The 19,278-nt window shown below is 40.2% G+C and overlaps 1 protein-coding gene across 5 annotated transcripts in view; it reads left to right on the top strand.

Moving 5' to 3' along the window:
* LOC139747321 (acyl-CoA:lysophosphatidylglycerol acyltransferase 1-like) overlaps positions 1-19,278 on the top strand; it is a 104,916-nt gene that overhangs the window by 64,314 nt on the left and 21,324 nt on the right. For all 5 annotated transcript variants that reach the window (XM_071659497.1, XM_071659494.1, XM_071659495.1 and 2 more), the window contains 2 exons: positions 175-369; positions 13,915-14,155. In XM_071659497.1, the coding sequence (XP_071515598.1) occupies positions 175-369; positions 13,915-14,155 (436 nt within the window). The remainder of the gene's footprint in view (positions 1-174; positions 370-13,914; positions 14,156-19,278) is intronic.

The raw sequence follows: 19,278 nt of genomic DNA, 5'->3' as shown, positions 1-19,278 counted from the left end.
GATGTGGTTTTGCATGTTAATCCTCTTCTGAATTAAAAAAGATATCACATGGTGTGCAGATTTTCATAATTTGTCTGTTTGTTATGTTTTGGTGCATATATAAAAGGAAGCTGTTAGATGTTTGGAAGTTGTTATATGGTTATGATACTAAGCTAATGTAATTCATATATTTAGGTTTGGGATCTGATCAACGAACGAACGCTGGTGCTATTTAATCACCAATCCACGTCAGATGTGCCACTTATAATGGCTGCCTTCAATTCTCGCAAAGGATTGTCTAATAATATAATGTGGATCATGGACCATGTGTTTAAGCTGACCAATTTTGGAATTGTGTCTTGGACCCATGGTGATTTCTTCATTCACGGAGTAAGTACTTAAATCAGATACTGCGTAATTTATTTGCACTTGATTATGCATTATCTTTATTTGATTTGATTATTTTAGGATGCTCATGAGTAATACTGATATATGATTGTTCTACCTGTGCAGTATTTCAGTCAATATATCCTTTAACTTGTCCATGTTTATCTGTCTGTATGAAAATGTATATTCAAAGTGTGGGTTAGGTTCCTACTGACTTTACCTTGAAGAATGAATGGGTATCATAGGTAATAGTCCTTCTTGCTTTGAGTCCCTAAACATAGAAAAGTGCTGAACAAAATCAGTCTCTAATAAGTTGAAGAACATATAAAATATAGGATACACATTACTTAAAAAATCTACTCACTCACCGTAATTCATTTGCTATACATGGAGACAAGCAGCAGATTTAAATTCTGCATGATACACACTTAGTTTTTCCTCATAGTTCCTGTAGTTGACTTGGTTCATCCCATGTTCTTTGGCTGAAGTTGCAGACAACTTGTGCGTATCCAACTGCTCATCATCTTAAACTTGAAAAAACATTGTTTACAGCTTCTATTCATGTGTTATACATGTATGGGAGTTAATTTAAGATTTTTCACATGCAACATTGAAATGTAACCACATAATTGTAAAGTTCTGTTTGTACAGTATGGAAAGGAGTAGTACACTTTTGGGTTCCCTGTTATATAAAGTTTCTTCTCTGTCGAACAGTTCTGTAGATTTTATTTGACTGCATATGTAATATTTTTTTGTAGTTTATATTTTCCATCCATCAGTATTGCTACCACTGGACAGTACGTTCCCAACATTTTATGTAGTCTCTTTTTTCAGACCTGTCTTTGATCCTGTTTTGCTAATTTAAAAGAATTGCTCTTTGTTGACAATATTAGATTGAAGTAAAATGATTGTTTTCTTTCCACCAGCATGTGCTAACCTGTCCCTGTATTTCAGCTCTCTTATTCAAAAGTGTTTTTTGTTACCCTCCTTTAGACCTTCTTTTTCAGGTGAATATTTTTTTTAGTGGAAACAACAGACTGGTGATGTATATTCTCATTTGGGTGTAATATATGGTGCAAATATTTTTTAAGAGTATTATCCATATACTTATATTCAGTTATTAACTGACTGATAAGTTGCATCCATATTTCTCCTGATTTGGTTTTCTGACAGTAATTTGGGTTTTTGTCAGTTTCCAAGTTTATTTTACATATTGATTCATTTAGTATGTTTCTTACAGGACTTTGATACTAGGCTTCTTTTAATGCTTCATCACTGCATTTTTTAGGTTGAACTTCATCGGCTGTGTCAATGAAACTTGTCATTCTGTTATTAGGTTGTTTCACATTTGGTTATTACTTATTTAGTTTTAAATTTCAGCATCCCTCACAAATATGTTCATGTAAGATTCCTATCCGTGTGGCAAATTGTGTATACAGACTAGAAATTAGACAGTTCAAAGACTGAGCCCTAAGGGACACCACTGGTTACTCCCATCCATTTAGGCCCCTTTTCATTGTCCCATCTTTTTTAGTTTGCATATGGTTAGGTTGAATTCCATCTACCATGTAATTTAAACTTATCAAAATTTGTTTGTAGGTTTTTGCAGTTGTGGTCATTACTTACTTTCCTCTTGATTTTAGCATCCTCTGCAAACATATTTAAGTATGATTCCATTCCTTTTGTGTAGGCTAGAATGAATGGTAGTATGAAGACTGAACCCAGAGGTAAAACCCAGAGGTTTACTCTGGTAACTCACACCCACTCAGATGATTTTCAGTGAATTGAAAGTCTCTCTCATATCTCTGCCTGAAAATTGATTGTTCTTTACCTTATCATCTTGTGTGGGATGAAGTTAAAAGGTCGTTGTGGTACAGGTAGATCTTCAATCTGGATTCCTAGGTGCCAGGTAGTATTCAGAATTTGTAATTTTTAGACTTGTATATACCATTGAAAGGTCTTTAGGGACTGGATGTGGATAGGGAACTGTGGTTTGGTGCATTACACATGACAGCTAGAGACTAAGTGTGAATGAATGTAGCCCTTTTTGTCTGTTTTTCTGGCACTACTTCGCTGAAGTAGGGGACAGCGATGCTTTTTCCTGTTGGAGAGGGTGGCGCCGGAAATGGATGAGAGGAAAGCAAGTATGAATATGTACGTGTGTATATATGTATATGTCTATGTGTGTGTATATGTATGTATATATGTGTATGTATATGTATGAGTATAGGTGTTTATGTATATATTTATGTATATGAGTGGATGGGTAATGACATTCTTTGTCTTCTGGTGCCACCTTGCTGATTCGGGAAATGGCGATCAAGTATGATAAGTAAACCATTTTTTTCATACTACTTGCCATTTCCTGCATTAGCGAGGTAGCATTAAGAACAGAGGACTGAGCCTCTGAGGGAAATCCTCACTTGGCCCCCTTCTCTGTTCCTTTTGGAAAATTAAGAATGAGAGGGGAGGATTTCCAGCCCCCGCTCCCTCCCCTTTTAGTCACCATCTGTGACACGCAGGGAATACGTGGGAAGTATTCTTTCTCCCCTATCCCCAGAGATAAAGTAAATAAGTAAATAAATGAATATACAAAGGGAAACAAGAATTCAAACAGCACCAGATCAGTCCTTTTGAGGCCATTTGTGATAGTGGAAGATATAAGTAAAAGTTAGAAGGCATGCAGATGATTCGAAGAGAAAACTTGCAAATTGTCATTGTGACTGAGGATGTGCAATTAATGTTAGCCGTGGACTTGAAGTGTAATATTTATCACATCTACTCTTAGCATTCTGTTTCCAGCTGCTCCAATAGGCAAATCACTCTATATGTTAATAATCCTGTTGAAGAAAAAGTACTTCACCTCATTTGAAGTACAGTGTTTGCCCACAAGTTTGTATCCATTACTGCAAGTGAAATCAGATGAATCCAGTGTCAAGTAGCTTGATAGATCAAATTCATCAGAGCTTTTGATGATTTTGAATACTCTTAACATTCTCTTTTTTTAAGCCTTTTCTAAGCTAAATAGATTCAGGTTGTTTAATCAGCTGTCACAGGATTTGCTTCTCAGCTCAAGAATCATTGTGGTACCCTAGTGTGGCATGTAAAAGAGAGACTTTTGGATGTTTTTATACTGAGAGGGGCAGGTGGAGGGATGTCTGATCACTGTCTTGTGGAGACAAGAGTGAAGATTTTTTGAGGTCTTTAAGAAAGAAGAGAAAATGTTGGGGAGAAGAGAGAGGTGAGAGTAAGTGAGCTTGGAAAGGAGACTTGTGTGAGGAAGTATCAGGAGAGATTGAGTGTAGAAAAGCAAAAGGTAAGAGCATGTGACGTGAGTGGAGTAGGTGAGCAATGGCATGTATTTAAGGAAGCAGTGATGGCATATGCAAAAGATGCATGTGGCATGAGAAAGGTGGAAGTTAGGCAGATTAGAAAGGGTAGTGAGTGGTGGGGTGAAGAAGTAGAGTTGTCAGTGAAAGAGAAAAGAGAGGCATGTGGATGAGACTTACAAGGGAGTGCCAATGACTGGGAGATGTACAGAAGAAAGTGGCAGGAGGTCAAGAGGAAGATGCAAGGATTGATGAAGAGAGCAAGTGGAAGTTGAGGTGAGAGAGTATCATTAAACTTGAAGGAGAATAAAAAGATGTTTTGGAAGGAGGTAAATAACGTGTGAAAGATGAGAGAACAAATGGGAAAATTGGTGAAGGGGGAAGTGATAACAGATAGTGATGAAGTGAGAAGGAGATGTAGAGAGTATTTTGAAGGCTTGTTGAATGTGTTTGATGATAGAGCGGTAGATGTAGAGCGTTTTGGTTGGATGATAGAGCGGTAGATGTAGAGCGTTTTGGTTGGGGTGGTGTGCGAAGTGAGAGGGTCAGGGAGAATGGTTTGGTTAAGAGAGAAAAGGTGATGAAAGCCAGGAAAACCGACAGAAGAGGTCACATTTGTTCACACTCAGTCTCTAGCTGTTATGTATAATGTACAGAAAATACAGCTCCCTATCCACATACAGGCCCCGGAGACCTCTCCATGGTATACCCCAGACATTTCACATGCCCTGATTCAGTCCATTGACAGCACGTTGACCACGGTATACTACATTATTCCAATTCACGCTATTCCTTGCACGCCCCGATTGCTCAAAATCTTTTTCACTGTGTCCATCCACCTCCAATTTGGTCTCCCACTTCTTGTTCCTTTACACATTCTGACACATATATCCTCTTTGTCAACCTTTCCCCACTTATTCTCTCCATATGTCCAAACCATTTCAATACACCCTCCTCTGCTCTCGCAACCACATTCTTTTTATTTCCACACATCTTTCTTACCCTTTCATTACTTAATCAAACCACCTCACACTACATGTTGTCCTCAAACATTTCATTTCCAACACATCCACCCTTCTCCGAACAACCCTATCTGTAGCCCATTCTCACAACCATGTAATATTGTTGGAATTACTATTCCTTCAAACATACCCACTTTTGCTCTCCAAGATAGTGTTCTTTCCTTTCACACATTCTTCATTGCTCTCAGAACCTTTGCACCCTCCCCCACCCTGTGACTCACCTCCACTTCCATGGTTCCATTTGCTGCAAAGTCCACTCCCAGATATCAAAAACACTTCACTTCCTCCAATTTTTCTCCATTCAACCTTACATCCCAATTTATTTGTCCCCCAACCCTGCTGAACCTAATAACCTTGTTCTTATTCACGTTCACTCTAAACTTTTTCCTTTCACACACTTTTCCAAACTCAGTCACCAACTTCTGCAGTTTCTCACTCAAATCAGCCACCAGTGCGAACAGCAACTGCCTCTCTGCCAGGCCCTCTCATCCGCAACAGACTGCATACTTGCCCCTCTCTCCAAAACTCTTGCATTTACCTCCCAAACCACTCCATCCATAAACAAATTAGATAACCATGGGAGCATCACACATCCCTGCCACAGACCAACCTTCATGGGAACCATCTTTTCCTCTCTTCCTACTCGTTCAGATGCCTTATATCCTTGAAAAAACTTTTCACTGCTTCTAGCAGCTAACCTCCCACACAGTATACTCTTAGGGCCTTCCACAAAGCATATGTATCAACCCTATCATATGCCTTCTCCAGATCCATTAATGCTACATACAAATCCATGGAGTGAGTATTTTGAAGGTTTGTTGAATGTGTTAGATGATAGAGTGGCAGATATAGGGTGTTTTGGTTGAGATGGTGTGTGAAGTGAGAGGGTTAGGGAGAATGATTTGGTAAACAGAGAAGAGGTAGTAAAAGCTTTGTGGAAGATGAAAGTGGGTAAGACAGAGGGTTTTGATGGTATTGCAGTGGAATCTGTTAAAAATGGGGGTGACTGTGTTGTTGACTGGTTGGTAAGGATATTTAATGTATGTATGACTCATGGTGAGATGCCTGAGGGTTGGCAGGATGCATGCATAGTGCCATTGTACAAAGGCAAAGGAGATAAAGGTGAGTGCTCAAATTACAGAGGTATAAGTTTGTTGAGTATTACTGGGAAATTATATGGGAGGGTATTAATTGAGAGGGTGAAAGCATGTACTGAACATTAGATTGGGGAAGAGCAATGTGGTTTCAGAAATGGTAGAGGATGTGTGGATCAGGTGTTTGCTTAGAAGAATGTATGTGAGAAATACTTAGAAAAACAAATGGATTTGTATGTAGCATTTATGGATCTGGAGAAGGCATATGATAAAGTTGATAGAGATGCTTTGTGGAAGGTATTAAGAATATTTGGTGTGGGAAGCAAGTTGCTTGAAACAGTGAAAAGTTTTTATCAAGGATGGTACTAAGGCATGTGTGTGAGTAGGAAGAGAGGAAAGTGATTGGTTCTCAGTGAATGTCAGTTTGCAGCAGGGGTGCATGATTCTCCATGGTTGTTTAATTTGTTTATGGATGGGGTTGTTAGGGAGGTGAATGCAAGAGTTTTGGAGAGAGGGGCAAGTATGCAGTCTATTGTGGATGAGAGAGCTTGGGAAGTGATTCAGCTTTTGTTCGTTGATGCTACGTCACTGGTGGCTGATTCAGGTGCGAAAGTGCAGAAACTGGTGACCGAGTTTGGTAAAGTGTGTGAAAGAGGAAAGTTGAGAGTAAATGTGAATAAGAGCAAGGTTATTAAGTACAATAGGGTTGAGGGGCAAGTCAATTGGGAGGTAAGTTTGAATGGAGAAAAACTGGAGGAAGTAAAGTGTTTTAGATATCTGGGAGTGGATTTGGCAGCGAATGGAACCATGGAAGTGGAAGTGAGTCACAGGGTGGAGGAGGGGGCGAAAGTTCTGGGAGCGTTGAAAAATATGTGGAAGGCAAGAACATTATCTTGAAAAGCAAAAATGGGTATGTTTGAGGGAATAGTGGTTTCAATAATGTTATATGGTTTTCGAGGCGTGGGCTACAGATAGAGTTGTGCGGAGGAGGGTGGATGTGTTGGAAATGAGATGCTTGAGGACAATATGTGGTGTGAGGTGGTTCGATGGAGTAAGTAGTGAAAGGGTAAGAGAGATGTTTGGCAATAAAGAGAGTGTGGTTGAGAGAGCAGAAGAGGGTGTTTTGAAATGGTTTGGTCGCATGGAGAGAATGAGTGAGGGAAGATTGACTAAGAGGATCTATGTGTCAGAGGTGGAGGGAACGAGGAGAAGTGGGAGACCAAATTGAAGGTGGCAGGATGGAGTGAAAAAGATTTTGAGCAATCTCCCACCCTGTGATTCACTTCCGCTTCCATGGTTCCATCCGCTGCCAAATCCACTCCCAGATATCTAAAACACTTCCCTTCCTCCAGTTTTTCTCCATTCAAACTTACCTCCCAATTGACTTGTCCCTCAACCCTACTGTACTTAATAACCTTGCTCTTATTCACATTTATTCTCAGCTTTCTTCTTTCACACACTTTACCAAACTCATTCACCAGCTTCTGCAGTTTCTCAGGGAATTTAGCCTCCAGTGCCGTATCATCAGCGAACAACAGCTGACTCACTTCCCAAGCTCTTTCATCCTCAATAGACTATATACTTGCCCCTCTTTCCAAAACTCTTGCATTCACCTCCCTAACAACCCTATCCATAAACAAATTAAACAACCATGGAGACATCATTCACCCCTTCCACAAACCAACATTCACTAAGAACAAATCACTTTCCTCTCTTCTTACTCGTACACATGCCTTACATCCTCGATAAAAACTTTTCATTGCTTCCAGCAACTTGACTCTGACACCACATACTCTTAATACCTTCCACAGAGCATCTCTATCAACTCTACCATATGCCTTCTCCAGATCCATAAATGCTACATACAAATCCATTTGTTTTTCAAAGTATTTCTCACATACATTCTTCAAAGCAAACACCTGATCTACACATCCTCTACCACTTCTGAAACCACACTGCTCTTCCCCAAGCTGATGCTTCGGACATGCCTTCCTCTCAATCGATACCCTCCCATATAATTTCCGAGGAATACTCAACAAACTTATACCTCTGTAATTTGAACACTCACCTTTATCCCCTTTGCCTTTGTACAATGGCACTATGCATGCGTTCTGCCAATCCTCAGGCATCTCACCATGAGTCATACATACATTGAATATCCTTACCAACTAGTCAACAACACAGTCACCCCCTTTTTTGATAAATTCCGCTGCAATACCATCCAAACCCGCTGCCTTGCTGGCTTTCATCTTCCACAAAGCTTTTACTACCTTTTCTCTGTTTACCAAATCATTCTCCTTAACCCTCTCACTTCGCACACCACCTTGATCAAAACACCCTGTATCTGCCTTTCTGTCATCTAATACATTCAACAAACCTTCAAAATGCTCACTCCATCTCCTTCTCACATCACCATTACTTGTTATTACCTCCCCACTAGCCTCCTTCACCAACATTCCCATTTGTTCTCTTGCCTTACACACTTTATTTACCTCCTTCCAAAACAACTTTTTATTCTCCCTATAATTTAATGATACTCTCTCACCCCAACTCTCATTTGCCCTCTTTTTCACCTCTTGCACCTTTCTCTTGACCTCCTGCCTCTTTCTTTTATACATCTCCCAGTCATTTGCACTGTTTCCCTGCTAAACTCGTCCAAATGCCTCTCTCTTCTCTTTTATTAATAATCTTACTTCTTCATCCCACCGTTCACTACCATTTCTGATCTGCCCACCAACCACTTCTCATGCCACAGGCATCTTTTACACAAGCCATCACTGCTTCCCTAAATACATCCCATTCCTTCCCCACTCCCCTTACATCCTTTGCTCTCACCTTTTTCCATTCTGCACTCAGTCTCTCCTGGTACTTGCTCACACAAGTCTCCTTCCCAAGCTCACTTACTCTCACCACTCTCTTCACCTCATCATTCTCTCTTCTTTTCTGAAAACCTCTACAAATCTTCACCTTCTCCTCCTCAAGATATTGATCAGACATCCCTCCAGTTGCCCATCTAAGCACATTAACATCCAAAACTCTCTCTTTCACACGCCTATCAATTAACATGTAATCCAGTAACGCTCTCTGGCTATCTCTCCTACTTACATATGTATACTTATGTATATCTCTTTTTAAATCAGGTATTCCCAGTCACTAGTCCTTTTTCAGCACACAAATCAACAAGCTCTTCACCATTTCCATTTACAGCAATGAACATCCTATGTACACCAATTATTCCCTCAACTGCCACATTACTCACCTTTGCATTCAAATCACCCATCACTATAACCTGGTCTCATGCATCAAAACTGCTAACACACTCACTCAGCTGCTCCCAAAACACTTGCCTCTTATGATCTTTCTTCTCACGACCAGGTGCATAGGCACCAATAATCACTCCATCCACTTTCAGTTTTACCCATATCAATCTAGAGTTTACTTTCTTACACTCTATCACATACTCCCACAACTCCTGTTTCAGGAGTAGTGCTACTCCTTCCTTTGCTCTTGTCCTCTCACCAATCCCTGACTTTACTCCCAAAACATTCCCAAACCACTCTTCCCCTTTACCCTTGAGCTTCGTTTCACGCAGAGCCAAAATATTCAGGTTACTTTCCTCAAACATACTACCTATCTCTCCTTTTTTCTCATCTTGGTTACATCCATACACATTTAAGATACCCCAATCTGAGCCTTCAAAGAGGATGAGCACTCCCCGCGTGAATCCTTGTTCTGTTTCCCCTTTTAAAGAGTTGAAATACAATATCTTTTTATTCTCCCTAAAATTCAATGATACTCTCTCACCCAACTCTCTTTTTGCCCTCTTTTTCAACCCTTTTTACCTTTCTCTTTTTTACCTTTCTCTTGACCTCCTGCTGCTTTCTTTTATACATCTCCCAATCATTTGCACTCCTTCCTTGTAAGTCTTGCCCAAACACCTCTCTTTTCTATTTCTCTGACAACTTTGCTTCTTCATCTTACCACTCACTACCCTCTCTAATCTTCCCGCCTCCCACCTTTCTCATGGCACATGCATCTTTTGCACATGCCATCAGTGCTTCTTCAAATACATCCATTCCTCACCCACTCCCCTCACATCATTTGCTCTCACCTTTTGCCATTCTACACCAACCTCTCCTTGTACTTCTTCACACAGGTCTCCTTTCCAAGCTTACATACTCTCACCACTCTCTCCTTTTTTGAAAATCTCTACAAATATTTACTTTTGCCTCCATAAGATAATGCTCAGACATCCCACCAGCTGTCCCTTTCAGTATATTAACACCCAAAAGTTTCTCTTTTACATGCCTATCAGTTAACTTGTAGTCCTTTGACCATCTCTCCTTCTCACATATGTATATTTATGTATATCTCTCTTTTTAAACCAGATATTCCCAATTACCAGTCTTTTTTCCCCACACAAATCCACAATCGCCTCACCATTTCCATTCTTTTTTTTTTTTTTTTTTTTTTTTTTTTATACTTTGTCGCTGTCTCCCGCGTTTGCGAGGTAGCGCAAGGAAACAGACGAAAGAAATGGCCCAACCCCCCCCATACACATGTACATACACACGTCCACACACGCAAATATACATACCTACACAGCTTTCCATGGTTTACCCCAGACGCTTCACATGCCTTGCTTCAATCCACTGACAGCACGTCAACCCCTGTATACCACATGACACCAATTCACTCTATTTCTTGCCCTCCTTTCACCCTCCTGCATGTTCAGGCCCCGATCACACAAAATCTTTTTCACTCCATCTTTCCACCTAAAATTTGGTCTCCCTCTTCTCCTCGTTCCCTCCACCTCCGACACATATATCCTCTTGGTCAATCTCTCCTCACTCATTCTCTCCATGTGCCCAAACCATTTCAAAACACCCTCTTCTGCTCTCTCAACCACGCTCTTTTTATTTCCACACATCTCTCTTACCCTTACGTTACTTACTCGATCAAACCACCTCACACCACACATTGTCCTCAAACATCTCATTTCCAGCACATCCATCCTCCTGCGCACATCTCTATCCATAGCCCACGCCTCGCAACCATACAACATTGTTGGAACCACTATTCCCTCAAACATACCCATTTTTGCTTTCCGAGATAATGTTCTCGACTTCCACACATTTTTCAAGGCTCCCAAAATTTTCGCCCCCTCCCCCACCCTATGATCCACTTCCGCTTCCATGGTTCCATCCGCTGACAGATCCACTCCCAGATATCTAAAACACTTCACTTCCTCCAGTTTTTCTCCATTCAAACTCACCTCCCAATTGACTTGACCCTCACCCCTACTGTACCTAATAACCTTGCTCTTATTCACATTTACTCTCAACTTTCTTCTTCCACACACTTTACCAAACTCAGTCACCAGCTTCTGCAGTTTCTCACATGAATCAGCCACCAGCGCTGTATCATCAGCGAACAACAACTGACTCACTTCCCAAGCTCTCTCATCCCCAACAGACTTCATACTTGCCCCTCTTTCCAGGACTCTTGCATTTACCTCCCTTACAACCCCATCCATAAACAAATTAAACAACCATGGAGACATCACACACCCCTGCCGCAAACCTACATTCACTGAGAACCAATCACTTTCCTCTCTTCCTACACGTACACATGCCTTACATCCTCGATAAAAACTTTTCACTGCTTCTAACAACTTGCCTCCCACACCATATATTCTTAATACCTTCCACAGAGCATCTCTATCAACTCTATCATATGCCTTCTCCAGATCCATAAATGCTACATACAAATCCATTTGCTTTTCTAAGTATTTCTCACATACATTCTTCAAAGCAAACACCTGATCCACACATCCTCTACCACTTCTGAAACCACACTGCTCTTCCCCAATCTGATGCTCTGTACATGCCTTCACCCTCTCAATCAATACCCTCCCATATAATTTACCAGGAATACTCAACAAACTTATACCTCTGTAATTTGAGCACTCACTCTTATCCCCTTTGCCTTTGTACAATGGCACTATGCACGCATTCCGCCAATCCTCAGGCACCTCACCATGAGTCATACATACATTAAATAACCTTACCAACCAGTCAACAATACAGTCACCCCCTTTCTTAATAAATTCCACTGCAATACCATCCAAACCTGCTGCCTTGCCGGCTTTCATCTTCCGCAAAGCTTTTACTACCTCTTCTCTGTTTACCAAATCATTTTCCATTCACAACACTGAATACCCCATGTACACCAATTATACCCTCAACTGCCACATTACTTACCTTCACATTTAAATCAACCATCACTAATACCCAGTCTTGTGGTCCAAAGCTGTTGACACTCTCACTCAGCTGCTCCCAAAACACTTGCCTCATGATCTTTCTTCTCATGACCAGCTGCATAAGTACCAATAATCACCCATCTCTCTCCATTTGCTTTCAGTTTTACCCACATCAATCTAGAATTTACCCTTTTACACTGTCACACACTCCCACAACTCCTGCTTCTTTAGCTATTGACTCCTCACCAACCCCTGGCTTTACTCCCAAGACTTTTCCAAACCATTCTTCCCCTTTATCCTTGAGCTTCATTTCACTTAGAGCCAGAACATCCAGGTTTCTTCCCTCAAACATGCTATCTATCTCTCCTTTTCTTCATCTTGCTTACATCCGCACACATTCACACACCCCAATCTGAGCCTTTGAGGAGGATGAGTACTCCCTGCTTGACTCATTCTGTTTCCCCTTTTAGAAATTGAAGTAGAAGAAGGGTAGAGTTTCCAGCCCCCCCCCCTTCTACCCCCTTTATTCGCCTTGTACAAAACGTGAGGAATACATGGGAAGTATGCTAAATAAAACATTGGAATAACATTTTTTTTATTGTTTTTTACACCTCTAGCCCTCATTATTCTGTAATGGGACCCAATGACTCTTCTATCCTGCACTGCCTCCTTTCATCTCATCATACTTAACCAAGATAGCTCCTGAATATATGAATTTTCTCACCAATTTTAGTCTTTCTCCCCCAATATCCAAAACACAGGGGACATGGAATGAGTCACAAAGGTCAGGACTTCAGGCTGTGGAAATGAGCTTTTTGAGAGGAACATGTATTATGACTAGATAGAATGAAGGGATAGGGGATTAAGAATACTTCCCACGTATTCCCTGCGTGTCGTAGAAGGCGACTAAAAGGGGAGGGAGCGGGGGGCTGGAAATCCTCCCCTCTCGTTTTTTTTTTTTTTAATTTTCCAAAAGAAGGAACAGAGGGGGCCAGGTGAGGATATTCCAAAAAAGGCCCAGTCCTCTGTTCTTAACGCTACCTCGCCAACGCGGGAAATGGCAAATAGTTTAAAAGAAAAGAAAAGAATGAAGAAAAAAAAAATGAGGGGATGTATGACAGATGTGGTATTGTATGGAATTCACAGGGAATGAATTGTAGAGTGGGTGAAATGTGATAGTTTGAAGTGGTTAGTAGAAAGAGTGCAAGATGAGGAGTTTACAAGGATAGTGTGTGATAGTGCAATTAAAGGGGTTGGTGTGAGAAGAAGACCCCCTCAGATATAGGGAAATAGAGTGGAAGAGTACTGGAGGGAGGGAATTAGTGGAAGATTGTTTGGAATGGTGTATGTGAGGGAGGCACGTACGGACGGATAAGTGGAAATTCTTTTGCCGTGGTCTCCCTCTTGATGGAAGGGAATGGGTATCAGAGAGACAGATTGATAGATAGAGATGTCCACTTCCTTGGCATAGACTTACAGTCATGTTTTATTTGATTACTATATTTAATGAAGTACAGCCACATGAAAACTAGTGATTGTCAAGTGTGCAAAAGCAGTTTTTGAGATGTTTCTGTTGTTCAGTGTATGTCTCGTGTTGAGATGTCCCTTGGTAATAATATCTATAGGAGAATTATGCTTGCAGCAACCAGTATAGGAAATTGCAGCTAAGGAAAAACAAATAAGTTGTTATGAGTGATTGTAATTTAGATGGATGCATCAAAATATTAATGGATTTCAGGTTTAAAGAGAGTATTATATGAAACATCTGAAGTAAACTTGCATAAAGGAATGTGCTAAATGCAGATTTGGATGTTGGTAACTTTAATTACCCTTTCTTACAGGGAAAAGAACACAGAGAGGCATCACTACTTGATCTTGGGAATCACCTTCAAAAATTCTATATACCACGTAAGCGCAAGTGGCTGGTGCTCTTCCCTGAAGGCGGATTTCTCAGGAACCGCAAACCTGCAAGTCAAAAATATGCCCAGAAAAACAACCTTCCTATGCTGGAGAATGTTGCTCTTCCCCGTGTTGGTGCATTAAAAGTCATTATGGACAATGCTGCAGCAGTTCGTCATGATGGTAAGAGTGCATTTTGCCACATGTGAGTGTTTATGAAAGTAGGCAAAAGTCTTTGTAATGATAATACAGTGTATCAGATGGACCCCACTGTCATGAGGTGTTACTGAGAGCAAGAAGATGTGGGACATCCAGCTCTAGGGACATAGAAAGGAGCTTACATCCCCCAACAATATGCCTCAATTTGAATCATGCCTAGCACCTGCCTTCCTGCCCCAAAAGAGCCAACATCTTCCTGCTCCCATGCAGAATTCAGCCTTTGAGGTGTTCTTTACTGCTGTGTTGGACCAGTGGTCAAACCCAAATATTTAAGTCACTTTATTTTTGCCATTGGGGATGATACCTCAGCCATTATACCCCAGCTACTAATGCAAGCCACACCACAACCAACCAAACCCCAAAACAGAAAAGTCATGAAGTCCTTCTCAAAGTTCACCCAAAAACAACTGCAATGTCCTAACAACTTATCGAATTTTCATTTAAAACACCATAGCCCATTTGCAATCCAAGCACTTACAGATATCTTCAGCTACTCCTGGTTACAAAACAAAATCCCCAACAACTGGAAACTTGCCATCATATTACCAATCTCAAAACTCCCCAACTGCCTTCCACATTCCCTGGTTGAGTCCATTGACAGCACATCGACCCTGGTATACCACATCATTCCAATTCGTTTTATCCCTTCCACGCCTCTCACCCTCCTGTATGTTCAGGCCTTGATTGCTCAAAATCTTTTTCTCTCCATCATTCCACCTTCAGTTTGGTCTCCTGCTTCTTGTTCCCTCCACCTCTGACAAATATATCCTCTTTGTTAACCTTTCCTCACTCATTCTCTCCATAATTTCAAACCATTTCAACACACCTTATTTTGCTCTCTCAACCACACACTTTTTATTACCACACATCTCTCTTACCCTTTCATTACTTACTCAATCAGATCTCCTACATGTATTGTTATATTTTTTATTCTTGATCACTGTTTCCCACTTAATCGAGATAGTGCCAGGAAACATTGTTGAGTGTATATGGTAAGTTGTATGGGAGAGTGGTGATCTAGAGGGTGAAGGAATATAAGGGTGAAGGAACAGTGTTGTTTCAGGAGTGGTGGAGGATGTTCTGGATTAGATGTATGCATTGAAGAACGTGTGAGAGAAATGCTTAAGTAAGTGAAAAAGAAGGCTTTATGTGTGGCATTTATGGATGTGGAGAAAGCACATGTTAGAGTTGATAGAGATACCTTGTGGAGGGTCATACAAGGATGTGGTGTGGAAAGAAAGCTACTAGAAGCAGTTTGAAGTTTTTATCAAGATGAAAGGTCCATATATGAGTAGGAATAGAGGAGAGCGAGTGGTTCCAGGTGAAGGTTGGTCTGTGGCAGGGGTGTGTGATGTCACAGTGGCTGTTTAATTTGTTTGTGGTTGGGATGGTGATAAAGGGAAATGCAAGGGTCTTGTAGAAAGGGGTAAGTATGCCGTATGTAAGGGGTGAGGGAGTGTGGAAAGTGAGTCATTCATTGTTTAGTGGTGGCACAGCACTTGTAGCAGATTCAAATGAGAAACTTTAGAAGTAGGTGACAGAATCTGGGAGAGTGTGTGAAAGGAGGAAGTTGAAAGCAAATGTGAATAAAAGCAACTTTATCATATTTAGTAGAGGAGACAAACAGGTTAGGAGAGGGTGTAAGTCTGAATGGAGAGAATTTGGAGGAATTGAATTGTGTTAGGTAGAGGTTGCTAAAAGTAAATGTGATAACAGTGTGACTAGTTTTTGTAAGGGATAGGATTATCAGAGTGTATATCAGTCTTCTTGGTGAAGAATTAGAGCTTTAGAAATTCAGAAAGCTTTAATTGTAAGTGATGCAGTGAAAGATATGGTAAATGAAAAATACATGAAGTGTCCTAGATATAGTTCAGCAAAGAAATGCCTGTCTCAGCTGTGATTTATAAAAGTGAAATCCAAGTTTATACTGGTCAGGATAGGTGAAATATATCATTAAAGATGGGTAGTGTACTCTTTGTTGTACAGTTGGAATTATAAGGATAGATAGAGTGAAGAATTAAGATTTACAAAGGATATTTGGTGTGAACAGATCACTAGAAAAACATATGGATAAGTCTTAGGATGGATTAGCCAAGTACTTATAAACTGTCCCACGCTAACCTCCAAACTTGACCATCTTGCCCTACGCCGCCTGTTGATTCATTTCCCTCTCCTCACGCAAGTTGGCTGCTTGTGTGCCCCCTCCACTAAATAGACAATGCAATACTAAGCAAGCTTGTCGCATCACATGAATGTTTGGCCATTGGCAACTCAAGGGTGGGCCATTTTGATAAGTGCTTCTTTTCTTACACCTCAAATCTCTGGAAGTGTCTACTTTCTCGTGTCTTTCCCAGTAACTATGACATGGCACATTTTGAAAGACAAGTTTTTCATTTCCTCCAAAAAAAATGTATTACTTTTACTTTTGTTTTGTTTTACTTTTCATAGTTCTTTCTGTATTTCAATTAAAGTTTGGCATTGATGTGGACTTTTGTCCTTGACTGGAGCCTTCAACATTAAAAAAAGATAGAACATTTGGCTGAAGATAAGTTAGTCAAATCCTTGTTTCACATTAACACTAGGTATGAAGTATGTCTGTGATTTTGTTTGCTGTATGTACCAGATTAATGCCATGCTAAACCCCATGAAACTAGAAAAGGTTTTAATGATGATAGATTGATAGTTTTATCAAAGTGCATAGAATATACAGAGATTATGAGTCTATGGGGTCTACTGTATCATACATGTGACTTACACATTTCTAACTCATGAGACTCATGCTACATATTTTTTTAGTCGAAAAATTTTAATCTTTCTACCTTTTAAACATTTTAGGGAACATGTAAAATTCATACTGAAAATTGATGTTTCTCTAGTACCTCAGTTAATGTACACAATATTTCTTGCCATTGGAGAATTATTTTTAAAGATCAGTATTTTACCATTGGGCAACTCATCCCAGAAGAAACTAGAAAGCTTTAACTCAAAATAGTATTACATAATCAATAACTTTGTATAGAAGAATAAGTGATCTATATTCATTCTTTGAGAAAGTTTAGGATAGACAAAGCATTATATATTTTTTGACATATATTAAGTTGTAGATAATGAAAATTGAACCCAGATTTTAAGTTGGTCATTGGAAGAATTGTTTGCTGTTAATGTCTTTTATCAAGGAGAGTATGTGATACTTAATGCCCAGAATTTTACTGGAATGTATTCAGGGGACTTTAGAAATGTTGCCTTTTGATAGACTTCCAAGCATTTTGGTTTGTAGGTTCTCCTGATTAGAAGAGTTACTTGTTAGGACATCATTTTTCAAAAACTTCAGCAGTTGGGGAAGATCAAGAGAACTTTGAGTTATGTTTAATCTTAAATGGTGATAATGGTTAAGAAGTATCCAGTGTGTGTTTCCAACCACATTGCTTCATTTGAGCTTGTTTCCTTACTGGGAAATAATTTGTTCCCTGCATGGAAAATTATAGTTGACAAATTTCAGGGCAATGAGAGTTGGGGTGAGAGAGTATCGTTAAATTTTAGGGAGAATAAAAAGATGTTTTGGAAGGAGTTAAATATAGTGTGTAAGACGAGGGAACAAATGGGAACTTCAGTGAAGGGGGCTAATGGGGAGGTGATAACAAGTAGTGGTGATGTGAGAAGGAGATGGAGTGAGTATTTTGAAGGTTTGTTGAATGTGTTTGATGATAGAGTGGCAGATATAGGGTGTTTTGGTCGAGGTAGTGTGCAAAGTGAGAGGGTTAGGGAAAATGATTTGGTAAACAGAGAAGAGGTAGTAAAAGCTTTGTGGAAGATGAAAGCTGGCAAGGCAGCAGGTTTGGATGGTATTGCAGTGGAATTTATTAAAAAATGGGGTGATTGTATTGTTGACTGTTTGGTAAGGTTATTTAATGTATGTATGACTCATGGTGAGGTGCCTGAGGATTGGCGGAATGCTTGCATAGTGTGCCATTGTACAAAGGCAAAGGGGATAAAAGTGAGTGCTCAAATCACAGAGGTATAAGCTTGTTGAGTATTCCTGGTAAATTATATGGGAGGGTATTGATTGAGAGGGTGAAGGCATGTACAGAGCATCAGATTGGGGAAGAGCAATGTGGTTTCAGAATGTATGTGAGAAATACTTAGAAAATTAAATGGATTTGTATGTAGCATTTATGGATTTGGAGAAGGCATATGATAGAGTTGATAGAGATGCTCTGTGGAAGGTATTAAGAATTTATGGTGTGGGAGGCAAGTTGTTAGAAGCAGTGAAAAGTTTTTATCGAGGATGTAAGGCATGTGTACGTGTAGGAAGAGAGGAAAGTGATTGGTTCTCAGTGAATGTAGGTTTGCGGTAGGGGTGTGTGATGTCTCCATGGTTTAATTTGTCTATGGATGGGGTAGTTAGAGAGGTGAATGCAAGAGTTTTGGAAAGAGGGGCAAGTATGCAGTCTGTTGTGGATGAGAGAGCTTGGGAAGTGAGTCAGTTGTTGTTCGCTGATGATACAGCGCTGGTGGCTGATTCATCTGAGAAACTGAAGAAGCTGGTGACTGAGTTTGGTAAAGTGTGTGAAGGAAGAAAGCTGAGAGTAAGTGTGAATAAGAGCAAGGTTATTAGGTATAGTAGGGGTGAGGGTCAAGTCAATTGGGAGGTAAGTTTGAATGGAGAAAAACTGGAGGAAGTGAAGTGTTTTAGATATCTGGGGAGTGGATTTGGCAGCGGATGGAAACATGGAAGCGAAAGTGAATCATAGGGTGGGGGAGGGGGTGAAAATTCTGGGAGCCTTGAAGAATGTTTGGAAGTCGAGAACATTATCTCGGAAAGCAAAAATGGGTATGTTTGAAGGAATAGTGGTTCCAACAATGTTATATGGTTGCAAGGCGTGGGCTATGGATAGAGCTGTGCGGAGGAGGGTGGATGTGTTGGAAATGAGATGTTTGAGGACAATATGTGGTGTGAGGTGGTTTAATTGAGTAAATAATGTAAGGGTAAGAGAGATGCGTGGTAATAAAAAGAGTGTGGTTGAGAGAGCAGAAGAGGGTGTTTTGAAATGGTTTGGTGACATGGAGAGAATGAGTGAGGAAAGATT

The sequence above is a fragment of the Panulirus ornatus genome, chromosome 68 (assembly GCF_036320965.1).
Source record: "Panulirus ornatus isolate Po-2019 chromosome 68, ASM3632096v1, whole genome shotgun sequence".
NCBI classification, from domain to species: domain Eukaryota; kingdom Metazoa; phylum Arthropoda; class Malacostraca; order Decapoda; family Palinuridae; genus Panulirus; species Panulirus ornatus.
This window is presented reverse-complemented; position numbering and strand designations above follow the sequence as displayed.